Source organism: Propithecus coquereli, unplaced genomic scaffold (genome assembly GCF_000956105.1).
Source record: "Propithecus coquereli isolate 6110/MARCELLA unplaced genomic scaffold, Pcoq_1.0 Scaffold171, whole genome shotgun sequence".
NCBI classification, from domain to species: domain Eukaryota; kingdom Metazoa; phylum Chordata; class Mammalia; order Primates; family Indriidae; genus Propithecus; species Propithecus coquereli.
In genome coordinates, this window is record NW_012141747.1 from 4,086,240 (window position 1) to 4,111,659 (window position 25,420).

The window sequence follows — 25,420 nt, forward strand, 5'->3', positions numbered from 1 at the left end:
AGCTAATTTATTATTAGTTTTTGTAATAAATCATATAGAAGGATGTTTGAATACTTTCATTTTTACTCCTTTATTCTAGAAAGAGGATCGTAAAAAAGGATTAGTTTAGAATTTTGTTTAGTTGAATTCTTATTTTCACTTTAGTTTTCCTAGAAACATATCTTTATTCTGGTTCTAGGTTGGGATTCACGTGAATCAGTTAGTTCCAGCTAATCCAAACCCTTCCACATGTCCCAGTCGCCCATCAGTTCAGTCAAGCCACTTTCCTGGTGGGTCCCACTCTGTCTGTGATCTCTTCCAAGTTCAGAAAGCTAAGAAATCCACAGAAGAGGAGCACAAGGAAGGTTGGTGGTTGTCAGTGTACTTCCTATGTTAGTGCTATGTCCTTTGGCACGCAATTTATTTTAAAATTGATACGGTGTTGTGTGATTTTTTTAAGAAACAGATTTACATGCTTAATTATGATAAATCAATAATAAAGTTGTTTTATTTGCAATGGACAGAGGGAAGTCAGGGATTAAAGTTTTTTTCCCCTAGATGATCTAAAGAGGCTATTTTATGTATTTTCTGTCCTATAGTACTTCTGGCTGCTGTGGATCTGGAAGTATCATCTGCCTCTAGAACTTGCACTTCCTTGCCATCTTTTCCTACACATCTGCCAGCTGGTATCAGTGCTGATGCTAGCAAAGCTGAATCTTCAAGGAAATGGAATGGTCTACATTCTCCTGTCAATGTGCAGTCGAGACTTAACCTGAGCATAGAGGTCCCGTCACCTTCCCAGGTATATTTTTATAGTCCTAAGTATAAGTTCAAAAGTGGTTTCCAAATGAAAATGACATCTTTGTAATTTGGTTGTATTTCATCAGTATAACCAAGAAAGAGAAAGAACTGTTTGTTAGGGTGGATCATGATGTTGAATTCTAAATGAGCAATAGTTGGGTTAGATGAAAGAGTGTTTTTGCAAATATTTGCAACTCTTGTAAATTGTAAAGCATGGCCGAAAGGCAGTCCTCCTATGAACTGCCACTGTCTGTGACAATGGTGATCATGTGGACTTACTGTTCAGCAAAGCAGCTTTGGTGATCAGTCTTGAAGGGTTTTGCAGCATTTGCAAACTGTTCTCTGTAAAGCGAGTATGATTTTCATAAGCTTTTAATTCCATTTGTGTGGACTGCATTGGCCCCCTTTGCTCCTTGGAAATAGGTAGTACTTTAAACTTTGTTGGGAAAGTTTATTCGTCCCTGTGGAAGGAGGCTGAAAGAGATGTAAATACCAGCCATAGGACTAGGGAAAGGGGAATTGTTATGCTTGCATTGGATTCCAATTGCTGGTGACAGATACCCTAAAACAGCCGCTCCTGGAAAGATAAGATTGGACTGCCTAGTTTATGGGACTGCATGTTTCCAAAGGGCTGGATATGCATGGACAGACAGAGGGGGAGGCCCTGGCCAAAGGAGCAAGGGATTCTGGTCTGCAGTTTGGAGAAAAGTTAGCTTCTAGAAACTTTATTCCAGCTTACTGCTCTCAGACTAGGAAAATTATTTGTATTTTGGGGCAGTCTCACAGCTGTAAGGTGGACTTCTGACTAAGACTGTCCCAGAATTTTAACATGTCTTAGGCATTGGCTCCTGCTCAGGGTTAGAGTCTAGATTTGAGCTTGACCAAGGTTATCTTTCTACCTGTCTGCCGGCTCCTATTGCAGGAACATCCTGTGAGTATATCTGGACTTACCTAGTATGTGGTACTGGCTGGTAGTGTACACATGCCATCTCCGGAGTCCACACATTACTTCAGGTTTCAATGGCAAAAGCCCAGAACATTCCAAAAATGTGCGGATTGGGGTGGGGGGGTGTGGCTTTCCTAGACAAGTAGTGTGTACCTTATGTTCATTATCCAGAATGTTCAAATTGAAATTAAAGTGGTACATTAACTCCCCAAACACATCATCTCTGAGCATGCTCTAACTTCAAAGTCGTATGTTTGGTATTTTATAGCTGGATCAGTCTGTTTTAGAAGCACTTCCGCCTGATCTGCGGGAACAAGTAGAGCAAGTCTGTGCCATTCAGCAAGGAGAGTCACATGGTGACAGAAAGAAAGAACCAGTAAATGGCTCTAATACAGGAATTTTGCCACAACCAGTTGGGACAGTTTTGCTGCAAATACCAGAACCCCAAGAATCTAACAGTGACATAGGAATAAACGTAATAGCCCTTCCAGCATTTTCACAGGTATATTCTCACCCATCCTACTCCATTTCAGATCCTGTCTCACTTCCTTTTCTCCTCTGCACCCTCAGTAGCTTATACCATGGCCATTGGGGAGGGAGGGGCGGGTTGGCTCTGCTCCACCTCCTGCATCTGCGGGACACAGACGGACAGAGCAACCTTCTGAAGCAACTGAGTTTGGCAACAGTGGAAAGAGAAGAGGGAGGGCATGGGATGGGGGTGCTTAAAGCTTCTCCCCAGAAGTGAGCTAGTAACGCATTCTTCATTGGCCAGAACAGACCACTGGGCCACACGTTAAGTATAAAATAGTGGAAGGAACAGCACGACCTGAGTTCCTGTTTTATTGCTTTGCTTCCCATTTCCTAAAGCATCTTGCCCTGCCCTGGTTATTCTGCTATAGTGGTGGTTTTGTTTAAAGTCGATTAATACTCTAAATTTAATTTGTTATTGTCACCATAAACATTTTGAAGTTTAATGAGCTTTGATGCTGAGGACCTGGTAAGAATGCATACAGATCAGAAAAGTATGACTTGAAAACAAAATGTTTTGTGAAAAGTACAAACCAGCACCATCTAGAATTAACTCAGGTTTGACTTTGACCTTCTCTTTTCCGCTAGGTGGACCCTGAGGTGTTTGCTGCCCTTCCTGCTGAGCTTCAAAAGGAGCTAAAAGCAGCATATGATCAAAGACAAAGGCAGGGAGAGAACAGCGCTCACCAGCAGTCAGCCAGTGCATCTGGTAAGCCTTGAAGTGACATGTAACAAAAATGAAGATAAGAGTAATGAAACCCGTGTTGTATATAATTGTAGTCTATAATGGCCAAAGTCCAAGCTGTTACTCACGTTTAAAAGCTCTTCTCACTGAGGGAATAATTCTAAAGTGAACAAGTATACAATATGGGTAAATGGCGTCATAATCTGAGTTGGGTTTGTATCTGTACTTTCTAGACTTCAGCACACCATTCTTTACTTTTTAAAAAGTCTGAATAAGATATTACCATAAATTGAATTTTAAAGTCAACTGATTAAAGGAAAAATAACATTACCAGAAATTTTTTGAATATTTGTCAAGCCAGTTGTCCTTTGAGACTGATAAATCAAAGGATGCAAGTTCAAAACAAAATCTGAAAGTTCCTGGACATACATCACAATACCATACCCACATTTACTGTAAAAATAACATTTCTTGAGCTTACAGTTTAGCTGGCACTATGCTACGTACTTCACTTGTTGAGTTTTCATGTAATCCCTTCTGACTACCATGTTATAGATAAGCAGCATGGCAACGGTCAGATGAGTTAAGTGGCAGAGCAGAGACAGAATTGTAGGGCCTGCACTTTCAGCCCTGGCCACTCACTGCCTCCTACTCTCCGCAGGGGTGTCGGGGTGAGGGGCTGTTGTATTTTGGAGGAGGAAAGAGAACCCGCAGTACTACCCAGACTCATTTTGTTGAGCACCTTATGTCCTTCTTTTTTTAGTGCCAAAGAATTCTTTACTTCAGCTAAAGCCAGCAGCAGTGAAAGACAAGAAGAGAAACAAGAAAAAAAACCCCATCAATACCTCCAAAAAGATACAGAGTCCTTTGAAAAACAAGCTGCTTAACAGTCCTGCAAAAACTCTGCCAGGGCCCTGTGGGAGTCCCCAGAAGTTAATTGATGGGTTTCTAAAACATGAAGGACCTGTTCCGGAGAAACCCCTGGTATCTTTTTTATATACTTTAAAATTCTGACCTTTATCAGATTTTAATGTACTTGATATTGTGTAAATATAGCACTTTTATCCTTTGTTTTCTTAACAGGAAGAACTCTCTGCTTCTACTTCAGGTGTGCCAGGCCCTTCTGGTTTGCAGCCTGACTTGGCTGGCTGTGTTAGACCCCGGGCACCCAATCTGGCTGGAGCAGTTGAATTCAGTGATGTGAAGACCTTGCTCAAAGAATGGATAACTACTATTTCAGGTTGGCTTAGCCTGTGTTAGATGGCCCAAGACTGAGATGTAGTGGTCCTATGGTTTTAAAAACACGAACAGACTAAGCTATGCAGATTTAACCCATTTCTCTAATCTAGTAAGCTCAAACCAGCTACCATCAAACCTTTAAAATTCTGGGGCTTCCTTTGAACAGTTCCTTATTGTAGCCCATTCTGTTGACAGCTATAAGTCAGTGGTACAGTTGTAGAAATGCAGTTTTCCTTTATCCCTGCAGATCTCTGCCTTTCTCCTTCAGAAAGATACCTTGGTCCTCATTTGAGGTTTTTCCCCTCCCTAGATCCAATGGAAGAAGACATTCTGCAAGTTGTGAAATACTGTACTGATCTAATAGAGGAAAAAGATTTGGAAAAACTAGATCTAGTTATAAAATACATGAAAAGGTAATCTATTCACTTTTATTGATGGTGAAAAAATAGCATGTCACAATGGCTAATTGAAGGTGTACTGAGAAGTTTAAACTTTCTGGCAGACTGTACTCTAAATTAGGGTTAATGAAAAAGTGATGCCCTTTATTATATTTTGAATCCCAGAGAAAGAAATGCCATGTTGACTGGATAGTAAGGGTGGGCCAAATGAGATTGTTGCCCTCAAGGTTTGTATAACATGTGATTAGAGCCATAGGAAATCTTTTGTGGTTTAGGATTCTTTTTTGCTGAGATCAATCATCTTTATAAATAAAAAAGAATTAGTCTAAGGGATCTTTCCTAATGTTACTTCTTTTCCCACCTTCAGGTTGATGCAGCAGTCGGTGGAATCAGTTTGGAATATGGCATTTGACTTTATTCTTGACAATGTTCAGGTGGTTTTACAACAAACTTATGGAAGCACATTAAAAGTTACATAAATATTACCAGGGAGCCTGGTGCTCTCTGCTGGCTGTGCCATAAGTGCTTGTGAGGTATTTGCAAAGTGCATGATAGTAATGCTCTGAGTTTTTATAATTTTAAATTTCTTTTAAAGCAAGTGTTTTGTACATTTCTTTTCAAAAAGTGCCAAATTTGTCAGTATTGCATGTAAATAATTGTGTTAATTCTTTTACTGTAGCATAGACTCTATTTACAAAATGTTTGTTTATAAAGTTTTATGGATTTTTACAGTGAAGTGTTTACAGTTGTTTAATAAAGAACTGTATGTATATTTTGTACAGGCTCCTTTTGTGAATCCTTAAAAACTCTAGGAAGCAGCTCCTGTTTATTATACTAAAAGGCTGAATAACCTCCAGGCCAGACTGTTCACTGGCTCTGTGCTAAACTTTGAAATTCCTGAGGTCCCAGGTGGGGATTCTGCTTGTTCCAAGAAAGACTAAAGCTTCTAAACCATCTAATCATTCTTTTCTTATCTCCAAGCATGAACACAAGAGCATGTTAAGAAAAATCTTTACTTCCATGTGGAGAAATTTACATATTTTAAATTAGAACACTCCCACACCCACTTGAAGATTAAAAGTTTTTCCTGGGAACACTATGTCCCACAGATAGATAATTGAGAGATGGTATTGTCTGCCTCTACTGGCCCTTGAGAAACTGATAAGAATGGTACAGATTTTCAAACATATATAAAATATTTTGTTATATGTTATGACATAACACTTTAAAAATAAAAATGTAGTTTATAATTTTCTAGGTCAGTGAATACCTGGAACTTTTTTTCTCACACACTCCACATTGACTTCAACACACAGGCAGTATGATCTAGTATCTAGCAGGTTTCTTAAGCGGGGGAAAGGAGCTCACTTGGACCCAACTCCCTACTTTTCTTTGTGAAAACAAACCGTAAAACTAGCTACAATTAGATTACTACTACAAATAAATCATTATGGTGTCTCTGCAACAATTTAGAAAGAAGCAGTAAGCCAAAATACCAGAAAATGTATGCATGATAGACTTTTCTATGACAAAATAGACCAAGATTAACGTATAAAAATCCCTACTGTTACCGTACGCTGGTATACATGGTAGTGTGATAGTTGGGTTAAGGTAATACTTGTCCTGAGGAGGACTCATGGGAGAGAAGCTACACTAACATGGAAGCCTAACAGAGCTTACGGGTTCTCTTTATTGGTAGTTTGGAACTGTGATGATTACAACGGACTCTCACAACTACACAAGCAGTAAAAAGCAGCCAGCTGTGCTTTACACCATGGTTTCACACAAAGCAGATAAAGAAATACCAGAATGCCTAATTTTCTATTTTAAAAAATTCCTAAGGGGGGCATATGGCAGAAGAGTGCTGAAAAAATCACTGTGGGAAGAATATGCATAAATAAAGTAGTATTTCTTACATCAAAATCCCAAGAATCACAAAATCTGCAGAAGCTTGGTTAATCAAATACTGCAGTACTGATTTAATCAGTATAAAATCGAAAGAGCTTTAGATCTGTAATAAAAATCCAAATTTGGGGAAGGGCAAACTTTAAAACAGCAGCCAAGTGGGACGGGGCGGGGGGCTGAGTGAACAGGCACATTGGAACTGTGGGGACATGTAATTGACCACTGTCAAACCAGTGTAAGTTTCTTGGTTTCTCATGGAAAACATTTTATACACCTATTTTTTTCCTTCCATACTTAAGTCCATCAGTGTCCAGATACGTCTGTTCCATTTTTTGTCTTGTTTTTTGTTGGGATATTACAACATAGTATTGTATTTATTCCACTTCCTGCTCCATGTGGAAAAATTAGATGATTTCAAATACTTTCTTCAGCTCCACAATAAGCTGCCAGTCACTCTTTTGCATTTCATCTCTGAACCAGTCTTTTAGTGCATCGATGGACTGCCGGCTGATCTGCAATGCCCGAGGCACAAATGGTAAACAGAAGGGAATAAATGCCAAAGAAAGCTCCCACCTGCCCAACACCCCTCATTATAAAGCAAGTATAAAGCAAGTTTACAGAGAAATAACAAAAGCAGGGCCTGCCTGCCTGAGGGAACGGAATCCCCAAACCACATCTGCTAATAAGCACGTCAGGCACAGGGGCTCCTGGCCTTCTCTGTTAGTGACGTTCTACTTGGGGCACCTTCCTCGACAAAGCCCCGCGACAGATCAAGCCCCAAGTCCCATCAGATTCTACAAGTTCAAATTTAAGCTCCAGAGCTACTGAGTACAGATAACCAGAGAAGGGTGACTCTGTTTCTTAAAATGTGCCAATTCTGCTGAAATACTTACCTTACTGACAAGAATGTCTGTAGCTTCAAAATGCCTTCCAAACATTTTGGGTGATTCACCAGGGATAGGTTCTATTTTGACACAAACTTCTTGTCCTTTTTTTGCAACATCCACTTGTTTATGGTTTATTTCAATACTTGTTACTATACCAATGTCAACAAACTGTAAAATAAGAACAAAGTACAATGGATGCAGAGGAATTCATGCCCGTCACAGGCGCCATGTGTGTCTGGATAGGTTAAATAAGAACTAGAACAAAAAAGTCCATTTTAAAAGCCTTGGCAGTTATGATCCTGCATTTATCACTTAACATCTCACAGTGTAACTTTCTCACTGGTAAACCAGGGCTGGCACCACCACGTGCCCTATGCCCTTCACAAGACGGGTGGAAGAATGAAAGGAGATTATGTGCTTTGTGAAACTTTAAAAATGCCCGTTGACCCAATGTCGATTTCTATTTCTGCTCTACCCTTTCACACAGCAGGTGCCATGATAGGAGGGGTCAGCAGACACAAAGGCTGAGTCACGAATGAGCGTGAAGCAGTCAGTGGGAATGTAGTCAGAGAGAGCCAGGGACACATGCAGTTTAAGGATGACAGGTTGTGAGCACATGAGTGACATGATCTGACTCTGACGTAGAAACAACCCCCCCCCCAGCTGCCTTGTAGAGAAAGAGATACAGGAGAGTAAGAGTGAAACCAGTGAGAGTTTTGTTTGGTTTAGAAGGCCAAAACCACACAGAATAATTACTGTGAATAAATGTCCTAGCTTGATCCACTAAAACAGTTTAGGAAGCAATGACAGTTTCTAAGTGCTGTTTCCCATTAAAGGAACCACGTCTGGGGCAAGGAAAGTACTAGATGAGCCTAGCGCATCTCACTGCACCAGAAAAGAAAAAAGTGCTCAGAGTGCTATGTGGCAAAGATAGAAGACCAAGCTTAAACAGGCTCCCACTGACCAAACTGGATTAATTTGAGTATCAACAGAATAATGGTAATACATTGTAACACATCAAAAAACCAACACACTGAGTCTACAGGACACTTAATAAAATAAAAAGATCAGTGGGAATAAAGGTCTTTATAGAAATGGGGAATGGGGAGTTCATAATTTTTTAACCATTTATGTAATAGTCGATTTAGGCAAGGATTGTTGGTGGGTACTAAGCCATTGGGATAAAGGCTGTTGAGAAACAAGATTCGCAGGAACTACTAGTACTGCATAAATTATTTAGTAATTACAAAGGGGGAAATAGTTGTCTTTCTAATGGAGACAGGAGCTAGCACGGTCCCCAGGAATGACAGCGTCACCAGCAGTGAGACTGCCTATGCGATGCAAGAGACACACAGAGCACCTGTGCAGGTCCCGTTCCAGTAACTCTAACCTGCTGCTTTCTCGTTGGGAAGAAACAGACAAATCCAAATGGAAGAATAATTTGCAAAACGACTAGGCTGGACTCTTCGAAAACGACGGGGAATTTTCTGACTGCGGCTCAAACACAAAACAGCTCCAGTGCAATGCAACTTGAGGGACCTTGGGCCAGATCAGTGGGTGGAGTTACCAAAGACATGTTTGGGGCAAGTGGTGAAATGTGGATGAGGACTACAAATTACATGTTGCAACTGAAATAACATTATTAATTTTCTTAAGTATGCTGATCTAGAGGAAAGGTATATGGTTGTTCATTATACTATTTCTTAAACTTTTCCCTAAGCTTAAAACTTTTCAAAATAAAAGAAAAAATAGCACCTGATCTCAGTGCTTCAGTTAACGAAGGTCATAAGGTACTCGGAATTACTGCCAGGAGTCACACTAAGGAACACTGATAACTCTCAATCCTGAGGCACAAATTACAGGTGACAAGCTCTGCCTGCTGTAAAGTTTTGTTTCCACCATTCTGTTTTTCTACTGAGGTTAAGAACACTTGAAAATTTAAAAGGGTAGAGACCACGGTAAATGTACAACACAGCACTGTGAACTACAGACACAAAGTTGTGTTGCTACCACTCTTGGACCTCCCCAACCCCTTACTGCTCTAAGAAATGACCAAAATATGACCAGGTTGTTTTTGAAGTACAACAGGAACTTACATTTTTGCTCGGGACGCACATGGGTGTCCCCTGTTTCACCTGACCTGCTTCCACAGTCACCCCCATCACTATTGGATCTCGAGAATTGAAAATGTACTGAGGGAGGATTTTCATCTTGCAGGGAAATACTGCTATGTGTCTGAAAGGAAGAAAGAAAACAGGAATTTCTAAACTTACAAAAAACCATTTAAACATTAAAAAAAAAAAAAAAAAAGTGCAGCTGAACACGAGGCTTCTTCCATTAGATGAAAGCAGCTTTCCTCAGAAACTGCAGGAGAGGAGCAAGGCAGGGCAGGGCGGCCCCACTCCTGTGGCACTGCCTTCATGTTCTCCTCCTAGTGCTTCCCAAGTCTTCACGGTCTTTTCTCTTAAAGCCCAGCCCGGAAAGAAGGTGAATCACAGGAGCCATTTTGTGCTCAAATTAAAATGCTGCATCTGGCCCCTGAAGACATCACCCACACCCCATGGTAGTAGCTGCTAGAGGTCTTCACCTGGCACATGTGTAGTCTGCATGAGGGACCACATAGGCATCGAACCACTTAAAGTGCTTTTAATAGTTTCTAGCACTCTTCCTAATCAAATGTAATTCTTCTCACTTCAGGTTTTATGACCTAAAGTGAACATATCCTAGTCTAAATCCTAATATTTATCAGTCAGCTGTAGTTTAAACATGTATCCCCCAAACTGAAGCCATCACTCCCTGTGGTCACTGGGCTGAACCACCAAACCTCCTGCCTGAACAATGGCAGCCCCCTGACGGGCTCTTGTCACTGACTCCCTAACACAACCCATGGTCGCGTAACAGTTAACCAGTCTGATTGTGACCGTACAACCTTGGCAATGGCTTCTCACACAACTCAAAGGAAAAGCTCAATCTTCCCATGGGCTACAGGATCGTACACCATACAAGTCCTGCCAACTTCTCTGACCTCATCTACTACCATCCCGCTGGTTTACTCTGCCTCAGTCAGTCAGGGTGGCCGCATCCACCTTTCACCCAATCCTGCCTCACAGTGCTGTTCTGCCTGGACGCTCCCCACGTAACTGTGTGGCTCCTTCAGATGGCTACTCCAATCACAGACCTGCAGAGATGGATGCCTTCCCCAACCACAGTAGCAGTCACAGCCCCTCCTCCTCATCTAGACTCTTCCCTGCTTTATTTTGCTGTTTGCACTTAGCCTCCCTTCTCACACTGGTGTCAGTTGTTTCTCAGTGACGGTGAGCCCCTGAACTCTGAGAAGGGAGCCTGGCCCGATTCCCTGCTGACCACTCTAGCGCCTGCAGTACTATGGGCACGTGGAAGGTTCACTAGAGGAATGGACTTACTCCCACAGAATCCCTTCCTTGTTTCCTAATTTTCGACACTATAATCTTGTTACTTCCAATTCAGGCAATGACAGATAAGCAACTCCAGCAAGATAAAGTCCCCCAAATTTAGCAACTACTAACTCATTAAAGAAACCCAAGTCTGCCAAATTGAAAATTAATACACTGAAAGGCCACAGAGGACTTGTTCGCATACTGCTGCAATGTCCCAGCATGTTGAGTTTCCAGTTTATAACACAGCACTTCAGGATGCAGGTTCTTCCAGGTGAATAAACGCTATACTTCTGTTGTCTACACCCCTTTCTGGGATTCAGTAATTCTCACTTCATTAACAAAGACCCAAAGTAAATAAAAACAGCAACTTACTTAAATTCTTCTTGTTTCTGTTTCTTGTAGTCTTGTCTATATTTCGTGAAGGCATCAAATAAATGATAAATAATTTCTGCACTAAAAATTCTAACTCCTAAACTATCAGCCATTTCTTGTGCATCTCGCTCGATTCTCACATCAAACGCCAAAATTACTGCATACCTGAAAGGTTAAAACACATCAAAGATTATTCAATGAAAACAGTACATCAAAGATGACAGTTTAAGAAGACAGGTAAATAACGTGAAAGCCTTGATAGCAGAAGAGGAATTACTTACTGAGGATCATGTTCCAACATCACTGAAGCCTTCATAACATCTTTTTTATGGACTGGGCCAATGTTAATTCCTGCATACTATAAAAAAGGGAGTTTCCAGGTTTATCTGCATCTATCAGGTAACAGTAACAGCACCATAAACCACAACCACCATTGACTTTTTTTTTGAGACAGAGTCTTACTGTGTTGCCCGGGCTAGAGTGCGTGGCGTCATCCTCGCTCACAGCAACCTCAAACTCCTGGGCTCAAGTGATCCTCCTGCCTCAGCCTCCCGAGTAGCTGGGACTACAGGCATGCACCACCATGCCCGGCTAATTTTTTCTATATATTTTTAGTTGTACAATTAATTTCTTTCTAGTCTTAGTAGAGATGGGGTCTCGCTCTTGCTCAGGTTGGTTTCGAACTCCTGAGCTCAAACAATCCGCCCGCCTCGGCCTCCCAGAGAGCTAGGATTACAGGCGTGAGCCACCACGCCCGGCCCATTGACTTTTGTAGAGCTGGGTACAATTACTTACGGGCACTTCTGATGTTTTCAGAAATTCAAGTAGAGCTTCCAAAGACCCCAGTGTAGATGCCTGGACGTAGACTCCTTTTTCTTCTAATTTGATAGCATTTAGTGTCTGCTTTAACTCATGGATTAATTCATCCTTGAAAAGAAATCATATCTGACAAAGTTATCAACACACCTCTATACTTAGCAGCCTAGAACTAAACTGTTTCTCTCTTTGGTTAAGTACTTCTGAAAATAAGAAACTAAGGCTTGGAGAGAGCAAGGCATAAAAGAACCTGTGTGGGAGTGGAGGAGATTTGGAGGTTAGGCCCTAGCTATATCCCCCTTCACCTCTGTCTTAGGTTTTCTAAACTTTGAAATATGTTTAACCTTTGCTCCACAGAATAATCTTTTAAAAGTTAAAAGTACCACATAAACATAATGTGTTATGGTAGCACAAAAGCTCTCCTTGGCTCTTTTAACTAGGAAATACCATTATTTCATTATCTCAGCAGCTCTTTCCCCCATCGCCGCTCCTCTGGAGAGCGAGTAGAGATTTTGACCAGAAATAAGTAAAACAATCATGTCAATGCCACTGAGATAGCCGATTCCCTGATGGCATGAGTTGGTGCTGCCTAAGAATAAAAGTGGCCCCAGCACACAAGAGCCATGTTCTGGGAAATATTGTATTTTCTCTTTGGCAAGTGAACAAATAAATTATGGCTCAAAGTCTGTGTTTGTGAAACTACATTGGACTTGGGCCAGCTGCACCTACAAATGGGCAAACAGGCTTTAAAATAATTCCTAGTACCGAGTAAGATTTTCTTTAGTTCTGTGTAGATACCTTAACATATTTTAGATATGTTAGGGTATCTAAAATAAGGGTGAACAATTTCTAGCTTTGACTCATTTTTGTTTGAATAAAATGCACATTTTAGAATTCTTGAGTACATAAATATTTATACCAATTCCTATGATTGTGAAAACAGAATTTAAAAGCATCAAGTTTATGAAGAGGCCAACAGCCAACACATTTCACAAAGACAAAGGTGCCTATTTTCGTCCCCATTCCTAGCATGTACACTGTTGATACGCCAATATTAAAATAGCTTTGGAGAAAAAAAATTTTAAATGAACCTACCTTAAGAACAGGGATTTCATCTTCTTTATAAGCCACCAAGAGGGGTAAACCAGCCAATGTTTTCTCCAGGTCTTTTCCAAGAATCTTTACCCCCTGAGCTGCTTCTACTTCTTTATGCTTTTCATACTGGTTCTACAGAGGTAAGAACATTTGTTACCAGATTTGAAAAGTGGTTAGCAGTAGGAGATGACATAAGAGACAATATCTTCATGACCCTGGGTTAGGGAAAGATTTCTTAAACTAGACTCAAAAAGCAATAACCACAAAAGAAAAAAGTGATAAGTCCAACATCAAAATTAAGTATTTCCATTTCTCAAAATACCACAGAAAAGGTAAAAAGACAAGTCACAGAGTAGAAGATATTGCAGCACACACATACAATAGACTAGTATCCTGAATATATAAATAACTCCCATAAATCTGTAAGAAAGACAATGCAAGAAAAAAATGTGATTTCACAAAGGAGTAAATAAATGGCTAATAAACATAAAATTATGACCAGCCGTATTACCAATTAGGCGAATGCAAACTGAAACAGCAATGAGCTACACACTCACCAGATTGCAAAAATTTTTAAATATGACATCAAAGAGCTGGTGAAGATGTAAAACAATGAAAACTAAAATACCGCAGTTGAGAGTCTAACTGGTCACACGCATTGTGGACAGCAGCAGCCTTATCTAGGAAAACTGGAACGAATGATGCCTCCATGATGACTCAGCAGCTTAGTCCCAGCTATCACACCCCAGGGAAATAACCGCACTGAGAGGTGTACAAGAATGTCCACAGCAGCAGCACCATCAGTAATAGCAAAAATCAAAAACTGGAGATAGCTTACATTTTCCATCAACAGGAGAAAAGATAAATCGTGACAGTGTCACACAATGGAATATAAATCTTAAAATTATTTGTTGACTAAAAGAAGCCAGATATAAAAGTACACACCAAAAATAACTCCATTTCTATAAAGGTCACAGATATTTTTTAGGAATGCACTTTCAGATATGAAAACTATAAAGAAAAGCAAGGATGTTAGTTACTATCATAAAAATGCAACTGTGGTTAACTCTTAGGGAGGAGGAGGGAGCTAAAATCAGGAAGAAAGCAGGGTACCAGTGATGTTCCGATTCTCCATCTGGTTGTTTCCTAAAAATCTGCTAAACTTTTCTTCTATTATTTTGTGTACTTTTCAGTATAAATCTCTTATTTCAAAATTTAAAATGCTAATGAAAAACTACAGTTGACCCTTCAACAACACAGGTTTGAACTGCATGGGTCCACTTACACTCGGATTTTCTTCTGCTACTGCCACCTGGAGACAGCAAGACCAACCCCTCCTCCTCCTCAGCCTACTCAACATGAAGATGAGAGGGATAAAGACCTTTATGATGATCCATTTCCAGTTAATGAATAGTAAATATACTTTCTCTTCCTTATGATTTTCTTATTATAATTTCTTTTCTCTAGCTTACTTTAAGAATATAGTATGTAACACATACAACATAACAAATATGTGAGAATAGACAATTTATGTTATTGGTAAGGCTTCTGGTCAGCAGTAGGCTATTAGTAGGGTTTTGGGGGGAGTCAAAAGTTATACATGGATTTTTGACTGCTCAGTGGGGTCAGTGCCCTTAAACTCCTATGTTAAGGGGTCAGCTGTAGTTAGCAGTGTTACCAAAAAAATGTGGTTTAATTTTTAGGAAAGGCCTAGTCTAGGTAAAAACAGGTACTTTCACACATCTCCGCTCTGACAAAAGGGCCCTCCTGTATGACATCTAAAATAAAATGGGGTGAGAGATGTGTGTGCTGTATATTAAGTCAAATAGCTTTGAGAGTGAGAAAACAACCTTCTAAGCAGAACTTCTGAGCACTGCACAAGTCCCCACGTGCCAATGCTTACCACCTCGACTTACCTTCACTCGTAATTCCTTCATAGGAGGAGGTAAGAGAAGGCCTCGAATCTGAGTTACAATGGGCCCTTCTACTCCAGGAACAATGATTGTATCTCCTTCCTTCAGACGCCCATTGATCAATATGACATCTATAGTTGTGCCCATCCCTGGGAGAGCTTTAACCTAACAGATAGACATTATTGAAAACAGAGAGAAATATATACAATGCGCCATGTTCATTAAGTCTAAAACATCCCCCAGCTAAGCAACCTATTAACAAAAAGGCAATAAACTAAAAAGCTGATCATTACCTCCATCACCTGTGCTCTCAGCTCTTCACAGTGTGCAAGTCTCTTGCTCAGCATGGTCTGAGTTAACTCAACAAGAAGGTAGATCAGACTTCCCATGCCATCACCAGTATGTGCAGAGGTAGGTACCAAGGACACAAAAGTGCGGGGATCTTTATTCTCATAAAACAAAGCAGCATTCAAACCCTAGAAACAAAAATCATTCCAAAACACCAGGTTGTGAAAGGATATATCTGGAATAGGCATGACTAACTAGAATAGAAGCTAGATGAGCAAATGGCTAATGATTCTGAAACTCCTCAGAAACACTCCAAAAATGGTTATGTATATCTTGTAGGTATTAATTATATTACAAAAAAGTAGTTTCTAAGTCAATTTGGCTTTCTAAATTAAAACAGATTGAAGAGAGATCTCTGAAATATTAGCTTTCTGATATTAAAAAGGAAAACAGATAACATAAAAACACTAATTGCCATCAAAGGAGAAAAAAAACTTATTAATGAAAATGCTGACTTCATTATAAAGATAATGTAATAAAAGAAAAAATGTTCTATGAGACAGACGTCATAAAGAAGGAAAAGCTTTCTTACCTGCTGTGCAAATTCCACAATAATAGCCTTTGCTCGCTCCTCAAATTCATCTTTTGTATTCTTTTTCTGCTTCTTTAAAGTAGCAGCTACATCAGAGTCAGGACTCTTTTTCCAATCATATAATCTGTCAATCTGAAAAAGTTTTTTCATAAGAAATATCTCTAAAAAATTCAGAATATTCAAGAATTTAAGATTAATAGCTCCAGCAAATTCCTAACACATATCATATAATAAGGAAGAGTATGAATTACTCACATATTTCATTGTACCAAAAGCCCCTTATAGACTGCTTAACTGCCTCCCAGCTTAAATTAGAAACTGCTGAGGTACAATGTTGTCCTTGTTAGCCTCCAAGTTCCTAAGTGGCTACCCTTTGTTTGCAAAAGACAAGATCCTAGAATTATCCTATGACCATGAACGTATGTTGTTGGAATTCTAAAATAGTTTTGTAAAATAGTAGACAGGAACAAGGATTAATTCTGGCAAGTACCATCACCAGAAAATTATATACGAAAAAAATTTTAAAATTAAACATTTACACCTGTATATTTGGATGGTGGCATACACCTGTAGTCCCAGCTACTTGGGAGGCTGAGGCAAGAGAAATACTTGAGCCCAGGAGTTTGAAGGTGCACTGAGCTATGATTGCGCCACAGCACACACACTCTCCACTCCCCCGCCGGGCGACAGAGTGGGACCTTATAGCAAAAGAAAAACAAGAAAGACAAACAAAAAACTCCAAAAACCTAAAAACAGACGATCGATCTTAACGTAAAAGCTAACCTTATTAAACATCTAGAAACACTGGAAAAGTTTTTAACAAACTTGGGGTAGGAAAAGATTACTTATATAGACCACAAGAAACACGAGTCATAAAAAAACTGAATTTCACTGAAGTTGGAAATTTGTTCTCTTAAAAATACATGATTAAGAAAATGAAAAACCAAGTCCTAGACTACAAGAATATATCTGCAATACATATAACTGGTAGAAGAATTGTATCGACATATAAAGAACTCTTAAAACAGTAAGACAACTAGCAATCTAATAAATAGCAAAGGATTCTGAACAAACTCTTCAAAGAAATAGAGATACTGTCATCTCCATAAGCACAAGTGCATGGAAAGATGCTCAAATCCACTAGTCATGGTAGAAATGCAAATTACACCACAATAATTTAGTACTAAACACTTATTAGAATGCTAAAGGTAGGTCAAAAGTATTGGCAAAAATGTGCAGAAATCGGAACTCTCAATAGGTAAATAAAGTGTGGTATTATCCAGATAATGAAATATTACTCAGCAATAAAAATGAAAACCTATCATACATGGAACATGAATAAAGCTATAATAATGTGAATTTAAAAAAAAACGCCAAACTCAAAAGATTACATATTGTACGATTCCATACGGGGGTGGGGAACCTGTGGCCTTCTGGATCCTTGAGGAGTGTGGCCCAAAGGATTTGTTCTGTAAAGTTTGGTTTCAGTCAAGGGGCCGCAACTGGGGATCTGGAGGGCCAGAGGCTGCAGGTTTCCCACCCCTGAATGGTAGTGGTTATGTGTGTGTATAAAGCTGTCAAAATACATTAACATGTACGCTCAGAATGGAGTGCATTTTCTTAAACAGGCACCTCGGAGATATTGCAGGTTCAGTTCCAGACCACCACATAAACTGAGTATCGCAATAAAGTCATACAAACTTTTTGGTTTCTCAGTGCACATATGTTCACACTATACTGTAGACTAGTAACTGTGAAATACCATTATGTCTAAAAAATAAAATGTATATCTTAATTAAAAAAGACTTTATTGCTGGCTCAGTACTGTGGCTCACATCTGTAATCCTAGCAACTCAAGGGACTGAGGTATGAGGATCACTTGAGCCCAGGGGTTTGAGACCAGCTTGGGCACCATGGTGAGTTCCTTGGTCTCCATGTTGCCCAAGCTGGTCATGAACTCCTCGCCTCAAACAATACTCCTGCCTCGGCCTCCTAAATTACAGGTGTGAGCCACCATGCACAGTCCCAAGAGAACTTCTTTCAAAATTGGAGTCAATCCTCTCAAAACCTGCCACTGCTTTATCAAATAAGTTTATGTACTACTCTAAGTCCTTTCTCGTCATTTCAACAATGTTCAGTGTCTTCACCAGAAGTAGATTCCACCTCAAGAAACCACTTTCTTTGCTCATTCATAAGAAGCAACTCATCTATCAAAGTTTTATCTTAAGATTGCAGCAATTCAGTCCCACCTTTAGGCTCCACACTTCTCATCCTAGTTCTCTTGCTGTTTCTACCACGTCTGCATTGACTTTCTCCACTGAAGTCTTAAACCTGTCGAAGTCATCCATGGTGGCTGGAATCAACTTCTTCCAAATTCCTGCTAATGTTTTTTTTTTTTTTTTTTTTTTTTGAGACAGAGTCTCACTTTGTTGCCCTGGCTAGAGTGAGTGGCGTTAGCCTAGCTCACAGCAACCTCAGACTCCTGGGCTCAAGCAATCCTTCTGCCTCAGCCTCCCGAGTAGCTGGGACTACAGGCATGCACCACCATGCCCGGCTAATTTTTTCTATATATTTTTAGTTGTCCAATTAATTTCTTTCTATTTTTGGTAGAGATGGGGTCTCGCTCTTGCTCAGGCTGGTCTCGAACTCCTGAGCTCAAACAATCCGCCCGCCTCGGCCTCCCAAAGTGCTAGGATTACAGGCGTGAGCCACCGCGCTCGGCCCAAATTCCTGTTAATGTTGATATTTGGACCTCCTATGAATCATAAATATTTTTAATGGCAGTTAGAATGGTGAACCTTTCAAGAAGGTTTTCAATTTATTTTTCCCAGATCCATCAGAGGAATCAATATCTATGGCAGCTATAGCCTTACAAAATGCATTTTTTTTTCGTTTTTTTAAATTTTTATTTTAGATACAGGGTCTCACTTTATTGCACAGGCTGGAGGATAGTGGTGCAGACATACCTCTTTATACCCTTAAACTCCTAGGGTCAAGGGATTCTCCCACCTTAGCCTTCCGAGTAGCTGGGACTACAGTCACACACCACCATGCCAGGCTAATTTATTTTTATTTTTTTTCAAAGACAGGGTCTCACTATGTTGACCAGGCTGGTCTCTCACTCCTCGCCTCAAGCAATCCTCCCACCTAAGCCTCAAAGTAAAATACATTTCTTAAAGAAGACAACTTCGTTGAAAGTCAAAAAACTCCTTGAACCATGGGCTGCAGATTGGATGTTGTGTTAGCAGGTGTGAAAAACAACATTAATCTCCTGTGCATCTCCATCAGAGCTCTTGGGTGACCAGGCGCAGTGTCAATGAGCAGTAATATTTGAAAAGGACTCTTTTTTTCTGAGCAGGTCTTACCAACGGGCTTAACATATTTAGTAAACCATGCTGCAAACAGATGTGCTGTCATCCAGGATTTGTTGTCCCATTTATAGAGCACAGGCAGCGTAGATTTAGCATAATTCTTAAGGGCCCTAGGGATTTTTAGAATGGTACATAAGCACTGGCTTCAACTTAAAGTCACGAGCTGCATTAGCCCCTAGCAAGAGAGTCAGCCTGTCCTTTGAACCTTTGAATCCAGGTACTGACTTCTCCTCTCTAGCTACGAAAGTCTTAGATGCATCTTCTTTCAATAGAAGGCTATTTCTACATTCAAAATCTGTTGTTCAGTGTAGCCACCTTCATTAATGATCTTGGCTAGATCTTCTGGATAACTTGCTGCAGCTTCTCCATCAGCACTTGCTGCTACACCTTATACGTTTATGTTATGGAGACAGCTTCTTTCCTTAAACCTCAGGAACCAACGTCTGCTAGCTCCAAACTCTTTTTCTGCAGCTTCCTCACCTCTCTCAGCCTTCAAAGAACTAAAGAGAGTCAGGGCTTTGCTCTGGATTAGGCTTTGGCTTAAGGAAATGTTGTGGCAGGTTTAATCTTCTATCCAGACTGCTAAAACTTTCTTCATAGCAAGCAATAAGGCTGTTTTACTTTCTTATCATTTGCATGTTCACTGGGGTGTCATTTCTAATTTACTTCAAGAACTTTTCCTTTGTATTCACAACTTGGCTGTTTGGCAGAAGCAGGCTTGTTTTCAGCCCAACTCAGTTTCTGACATGCCTTCCCCACTAAGCTTAATCATTATTAGCTTTTGATTTAAAGTGAGAGATCTGTGACTCTTCCTTTCACTTAAACACTTAGACGCCATTGTACAGTTATTCATTGACCTAATTTCAATACAGTTGTGACTCAGAGAGAGAACAGGGAGGCCAGAGGAGGGAGAGAGACGAGGAAACAACTGGTCAGTAGAGCAGTCAGAACACACACATTTATTGATTAAATTTGCTGCCTTATATGGGTGTAGTTCGCAGTGTCCCAAACTAACTATAATACTAACAACGATCACTGATCACAGTAACAGATATAGTAATAATGAAAGAGTTAAAATATTGCAAGAATTCCAAAATGTGACAGAGAGACATGAAGTGAGCACATGCTGGTTGGTGGGGGGAGGAATATCTACAAAGTACAATAAAGCAAAGCATAATATGATGAGGTTATACATTTTTTAGTCACATAAAACTTAAGGAACATGTTTTCTCAATTAAATTCTTTAAAAGGAATGCTTACCTTATTGAGTGCAACAATGAAGGGGCATTTTTTAGATTTGAGAAGGTTGATAGATTCAATTGTCTGGGGCTCCAAACCATGCATAATATCAACAACTAAAATGGCAATATCACAAAGAGAGCTTCCTCTGTTTCTCAGATTACTGTTGAAAGGGGGAAATATTTATAAACAGAAAACCTTAAAATTAATTCTTCTCTTAAACTTAAAATTTTAATTTCTTTGTAAAACCAAAATAAAACGAATAAAATGAAGCACATGCATTAAACTGTTCAAGTACCATTAGCCCTTAACTTGCCAAATGCCCCTCTAATAGTCACACTGAATCAACATCAGATGGGATGAGTTAGTTTTAGAAGTAACTAATATTTCTGCTCATTTTACTCTCCAAGTTTTTTGTGTTAAAGAATATGGCCAAGAGACAACAGTGTGATATTCTACCTGTAAGGGGCTTCACAGGAGATAGGCCAAGTATGTATTAGAATGTGCTCTGCATTCCACATTAAGGTGGTGCTCTTTCAAGGCAGAAAAGACTTCCCTCTACAAAAAATAAGTATCCAAAAAAAACACTACTACTAAATCAATGAGGCACAGAAAAGGTTTGGTAGTTATAGGGACCAAATCACTACCAAAAGGTTAATGACTCCAGTAAACTTATAGACTTTATGGTTTCAAGCAGATTGCTTGATGACAAAAGAATCAAACTGGTCTTACCTGAAAGACTCATGCCCAGGAGTATCAATAATCAGCATTCCTGGAATCCGTACATTCTCTCTATCAAACTAGAAACAGTGGGAAAAAGTGCAAAGCTTAAGGACATCATGTCGAACAATAAAAGCTTCTTTACAAAACAATTCTTCTGCCATAAAAACTTTAAAAAAAAAAATCACCACTCCCTTTTCCATATGAACAGTTTTAAAAACACTGAGTTAGTCAATCAGCAAAGAACAACGGTTAATATTTTCATTAATATCAAAAGGAGTTTTGGGAAAAAAAGAAATGAGAAAATATCTTTCTTAATGTCTTAAAACTGTGATATTATTTAAGTTTGAGATTATTAAGTAAGTGGTGACACAAAGAGCAATTATCTGAGATTATGAAAAGTTGACATGCAAGAGGTGGTTCTCAGTATTTGGAAAATGTATCTGGTCCAATTTTAAAGCAATTCTAAACTCTCAAAAACATCCCAGAAGTATGTTATCTAGAAAATTTACCACATTGATCAAAAGTGTTACAAGATAAATACATACCCTCTACATTCAAATAATGTCATAAACACTCAATTTTCTGGACACAACCACATAAATGAATGGAAACATTACAACAGAACCCATCTGGACATTACCTTTTTAATGTAAAAATAGCAATGACCAACAAATGTCACATACACAACTCCCTTTCTATGCTTACCATAATCTTTGCTAATCTTCAAATGATTTCTCCAAATTTTATCTCCTGGTCTATGTCACAATGATTCAAATATAAAAAGTTTCAAATCTGTATTCTGGTGGTCTTAAATCAACATTCACTGAGTACCATAATTATTTACATTTCAGTGTATTGAATGCAAACAGTAAATAATTTCAATTGTCATATAAAGGTTATTGTGAGAACTTTAATACAGGCCTAATAATCATCTTGCTTTTATGTTCTAAAATAACCACAAGAGTTCAAGTTCTGGCAACTGGCAGAATAAGCTGTTCTGAACCCTGCAATGACCAAGACATAGAAATACTATTTAAAAGACAATAAAAATAAATTTTAAATTATAAAATTTAAAAGCTGTAATTTAAGAAAACTGTCCTAAAATAAAGATTCAAAACTATATACTGTAATAATACCATATAACTAGAAAACTGATCCAGAACAACACCAAGATGCAAAATGACCATATTCCTTATAAGAAGATGAAAATCAGCTCATGATCAAACTTAACGCAATTCTTTATGTGAGAAAAAATTGGACATGTAAAATACTTAAGAAAATGTCAACCAAGGAGTTTATATGTAGCCAACTGACATTGCAGTATAAAGGCCATAAAATAACTCTTAAATATACAAAACTTAACATAATTCCCATAATTTCCTCCTTGGGAAACTACTAGAAAATGAGTTTTATAAAACCCAATCTACAACAAAACAAAAACTGGAGAGATAAGCTCAAGGTTTCTTTTTACATGCAGAACTAAGACTAATTAAGGGAGACACTAGCATGTAATATTATATGTTTGTTTTTCAATTTATTGCTTCTCAGTTCTAAATTTACCACTTTCACTTGCTCTATGATAATAGAACTGGGGAATTGTATACAAGGCCCACTTCTAGGTCTGGGCAGTTTCTGTGTTAGATGGGTCTGTAGAAGCAATTCAATAAATAAAGAAAAATGGATGATGGAAATGGAGTATCAACATTTTGCAACCCATAACACATTAAAAGGTAGAGATTACTTTAACTTCAGAATAGTGGTTGCCTCTAGGGGAGAGAGGGAAGGAAATGGAATGTGAGGGTCCCTACAATATGGAATGTTTTAGTTCTTAAAAAGTAAGATCTAAAGCAAAATAGGCAAACTAATACATATTATGAATGGCGAGCTCATGAGATGTTATACCACAGAGAGGTTAAAATATATGAAATACAATGTACTTACATTTTTAATCATCTTAGTCTGTTCATTAATAGCTTCAAGAGGAACATTGGTGGCCCCAATTTGCTGTGTGATACCACCGGCTTCACCGTCTTGAACATGCGTGTGACGAAGCTGTGAAAACACAGCAAATTCAGATTGGTATTTTGATGTGGAAAAGATAGAAAGCAAAAGCAATTAAGAAATTAGCAACATATTTTATTATAAACAAAATTTCCTATTATGTTCCTTGGGCCCTTAAAGATTTTATATAAAGTAATATTCACTTATTTTTAAAGCTATACAAATGCATACAATATTTTCTTACTTTATCTAGAATTTTTGTCTTCCCTGTGTCCACATGTCCAAGTACACAGATAACAGGGGCTCTTAGCTTTTCAGTATTTACATTTTTACTATGTTCAAGTCGCCGTTTCTAGAAATGGAAAAAAAAAAAATCACAAAATTAAATATTTCAAATCCTATCTTTATTTTCTTTTAAATTATTTTGCCTTAGCAAGAGAATGCCACAATCTGTATCAAAGTTCTTTGTTGATTTGACTACATATAATTGTATCGTATAATGTGAACTTTACAATCTAATTCCTATCATAGCACCTTTGGATAAGGAAAACGCTGTTTAGGTTATATTTCAGACTAGTACTGCTGAATGTGAATAGGAATGGGGTAAAGCATGAAGTTAAACTTTTTCAACACTTTTGTACACAGCTACTTTAATGGAATATAATGAACAGAAAAGGAAACAATCTTCCCATCATACTGAGTATACAGTACAACCCTTAATTTATGTGGGAGCTTATATAAAAAGAGTTACTCTGTTACATTTTTTAAAATTCACTGAAACCTAAGAATTATAAAAATTTTTAAAAGCAATTTATTTCACACTTCTGTCCAATGTACAAATGTTATGAAATCTCCCAATGCTGAGAGAATTTATTTAACCCTCAGCTTAAATAAGACATTTCCTTCATTTCCAAGGCACTACTACTTCCATGGAGGCAATACATGTGAGATAGTTTTTCCTTGGATCACAATGTGTTTCTTTGTAGCATTTACCTAAATACTTCAGCTTTCTGAGGACCAAACAAAATCACACACCAGCACAGTTCTTTGAAATGACAACCTTTCAAGTACAGTAAAACCGGGAGATAGAGAAATGAGATAGACTGTTTCATCAAAACTGTGGAGTAATGTCATTTACAAAACTATTTTCGATCTAAAAACCCTTTTTGTAAGAGCTCTTTACTTTCATTTCTAGCACTAGACACTAAATTTTTCTGTAGAAACTGGACTAAAAAAGTTTTTCGAATGTCAGAAGTGAGATGTAAGTGATGAGCACAAAGTAGGACTTACTGGCTAGCAAAGACTAGTATACAACCTCACAGTAGGTACAACTCAAAATCTAACATCATGACTTTAGTTAGGATTTGATATGGTTTGAAAATTATCTCTCTTTCCCACATTTCGTGAAGTGTTAAAATCTTCTGGAGTGCAATGAGGTACAGACTTTAACTGAGAAACTCTTATCTCTAGGTATTTATACTGAAGCAATGATAGGACAAGTGCACAAATATATACATGCACAACAGTGTTTGTTCACTTCAGCATTGTTTATAATAGTGAAAATTTATACCCACTTTATGTTCTTTAGTTGGGGGATTTCTTAATGAGCTTCCAAAACTCCAGAGCTTATACTTATCTGAATCATCTAGGTAGAGACCCCTCTCCAAAATGGAGATTCTGACCCAAGAGTCGGGAGTGAATTTCAGAATATCATAATTAGCAAAGCTTGGGATCCAAGAAGTTTGTTATGGACTGAACCTTTTCCCAAAATTCATACCCTGAAGTCCTAATCCCCAATGTGACTGCATTTGGGGATAGGGCCTTTCAGAAGGTAATTAAGATTAAATGAGATCATAAGGGTAGGGGCCTAGTCCTTTAGGACTGGTGTCCTTATAAAGAAGAGGAAGTGACACCAGAGATCACTCTCTCTCCACATATGCACAGAGGAAAGGCCATGTGAGGACACAGCAAGAAAGCAGGTGTCTCTGCATGCCAGGTAAGAAAGCCCTCATCAGAAACCCACCCTGGCACCTTGATCTTGAACTTCTAACCTCAAAAACTGTGAGAAAATAAATTTCTGCTATTTAAGCCACCCGGTCTTTGGTATTTTGTTATGGCAGCCCAACTACAATAATACAAAGTTAAATTTGGATCCTTCCATAAAACTGAATACAAAATATAGCTGTTAATAAACATGTTGAGGCAGGACTTCTTGAAAGGCAGAAT

At 38.7% G+C, this 25,420-nt stretch overlaps 2 protein-coding genes across 2 annotated transcripts in view; one reads left to right on the forward strand and one right to left on the reverse strand.

Annotated features, from left to right (window-relative positions):
- The window catches only part of REV1 (REV1, polymerase (DNA directed)), an 82,289-nt gene extending 76,936 nt beyond the window's left edge, over positions 1 to 5,353 (forward strand). The window contains exons 16-23 of the mRNA XM_012641870.1: positions 179 to 344; positions 579 to 781; positions 1,995 to 2,228; positions 2,843 to 2,963; positions 3,703 to 3,923; positions 4,023 to 4,179; positions 4,489 to 4,591; positions 4,944 to 5,353. Coding sequence (XP_012497324.1) covers positions 179 to 344; positions 579 to 781; positions 1,995 to 2,228; positions 2,843 to 2,963; positions 3,703 to 3,923; positions 4,023 to 4,179; positions 4,489 to 4,591; positions 4,944 to 5,055 — 1,317 coding nt within the window. The 3' untranslated portion in view covers positions 5,056 to 5,353. The remainder of the gene's footprint in view (positions 1 to 178; positions 345 to 578; positions 782 to 1,994; positions 2,229 to 2,842; positions 2,964 to 3,702; positions 3,924 to 4,022; positions 4,180 to 4,488; positions 4,592 to 4,943) is intronic.
- A 1,174-nt stretch (positions 5,354 to 6,527) lies between these two features.
- EIF5B (eukaryotic translation initiation factor 5B) overlaps positions 6,528 to 25,420 on the reverse strand; it is a 70,564-nt gene continuing 51,671 nt past the window's right edge. Inside the window, exons 11-24 of the mRNA XM_012641943.1 lie at positions 23,439 to 23,546; positions 23,135 to 23,245; positions 21,203 to 21,270; positions 20,492 to 20,633; positions 15,861 to 15,992; positions 15,274 to 15,456; positions 14,984 to 15,145; positions 13,068 to 13,199; positions 11,952 to 12,083; positions 11,438 to 11,514; positions 11,157 to 11,321; positions 9,465 to 9,603; positions 7,375 to 7,536; positions 6,528 to 6,993 (exon numbers count right to left, since the gene is read on the reverse strand). Of these exons, the coding sequence (XP_012497397.1) occupies positions 6,886 to 6,993; positions 7,375 to 7,536; positions 9,465 to 9,603; positions 11,157 to 11,321; positions 11,438 to 11,514; positions 11,952 to 12,083; positions 13,068 to 13,199; positions 14,984 to 15,145; positions 15,274 to 15,456; positions 15,861 to 15,992; positions 20,492 to 20,633; positions 21,203 to 21,270; positions 23,135 to 23,245; positions 23,439 to 23,546 (1,821 nt within the window). The 3' untranslated portion in view covers positions 6,528 to 6,885. The remainder of the gene's footprint in view (positions 6,994 to 7,374; positions 7,537 to 9,464; positions 9,604 to 11,156; positions 11,322 to 11,437; positions 11,515 to 11,951; positions 12,084 to 13,067; positions 13,200 to 14,983; positions 15,146 to 15,273; positions 15,457 to 15,860; positions 15,993 to 20,491; positions 20,634 to 21,202; positions 21,271 to 23,134; positions 23,246 to 23,438; positions 23,547 to 25,420) is intronic.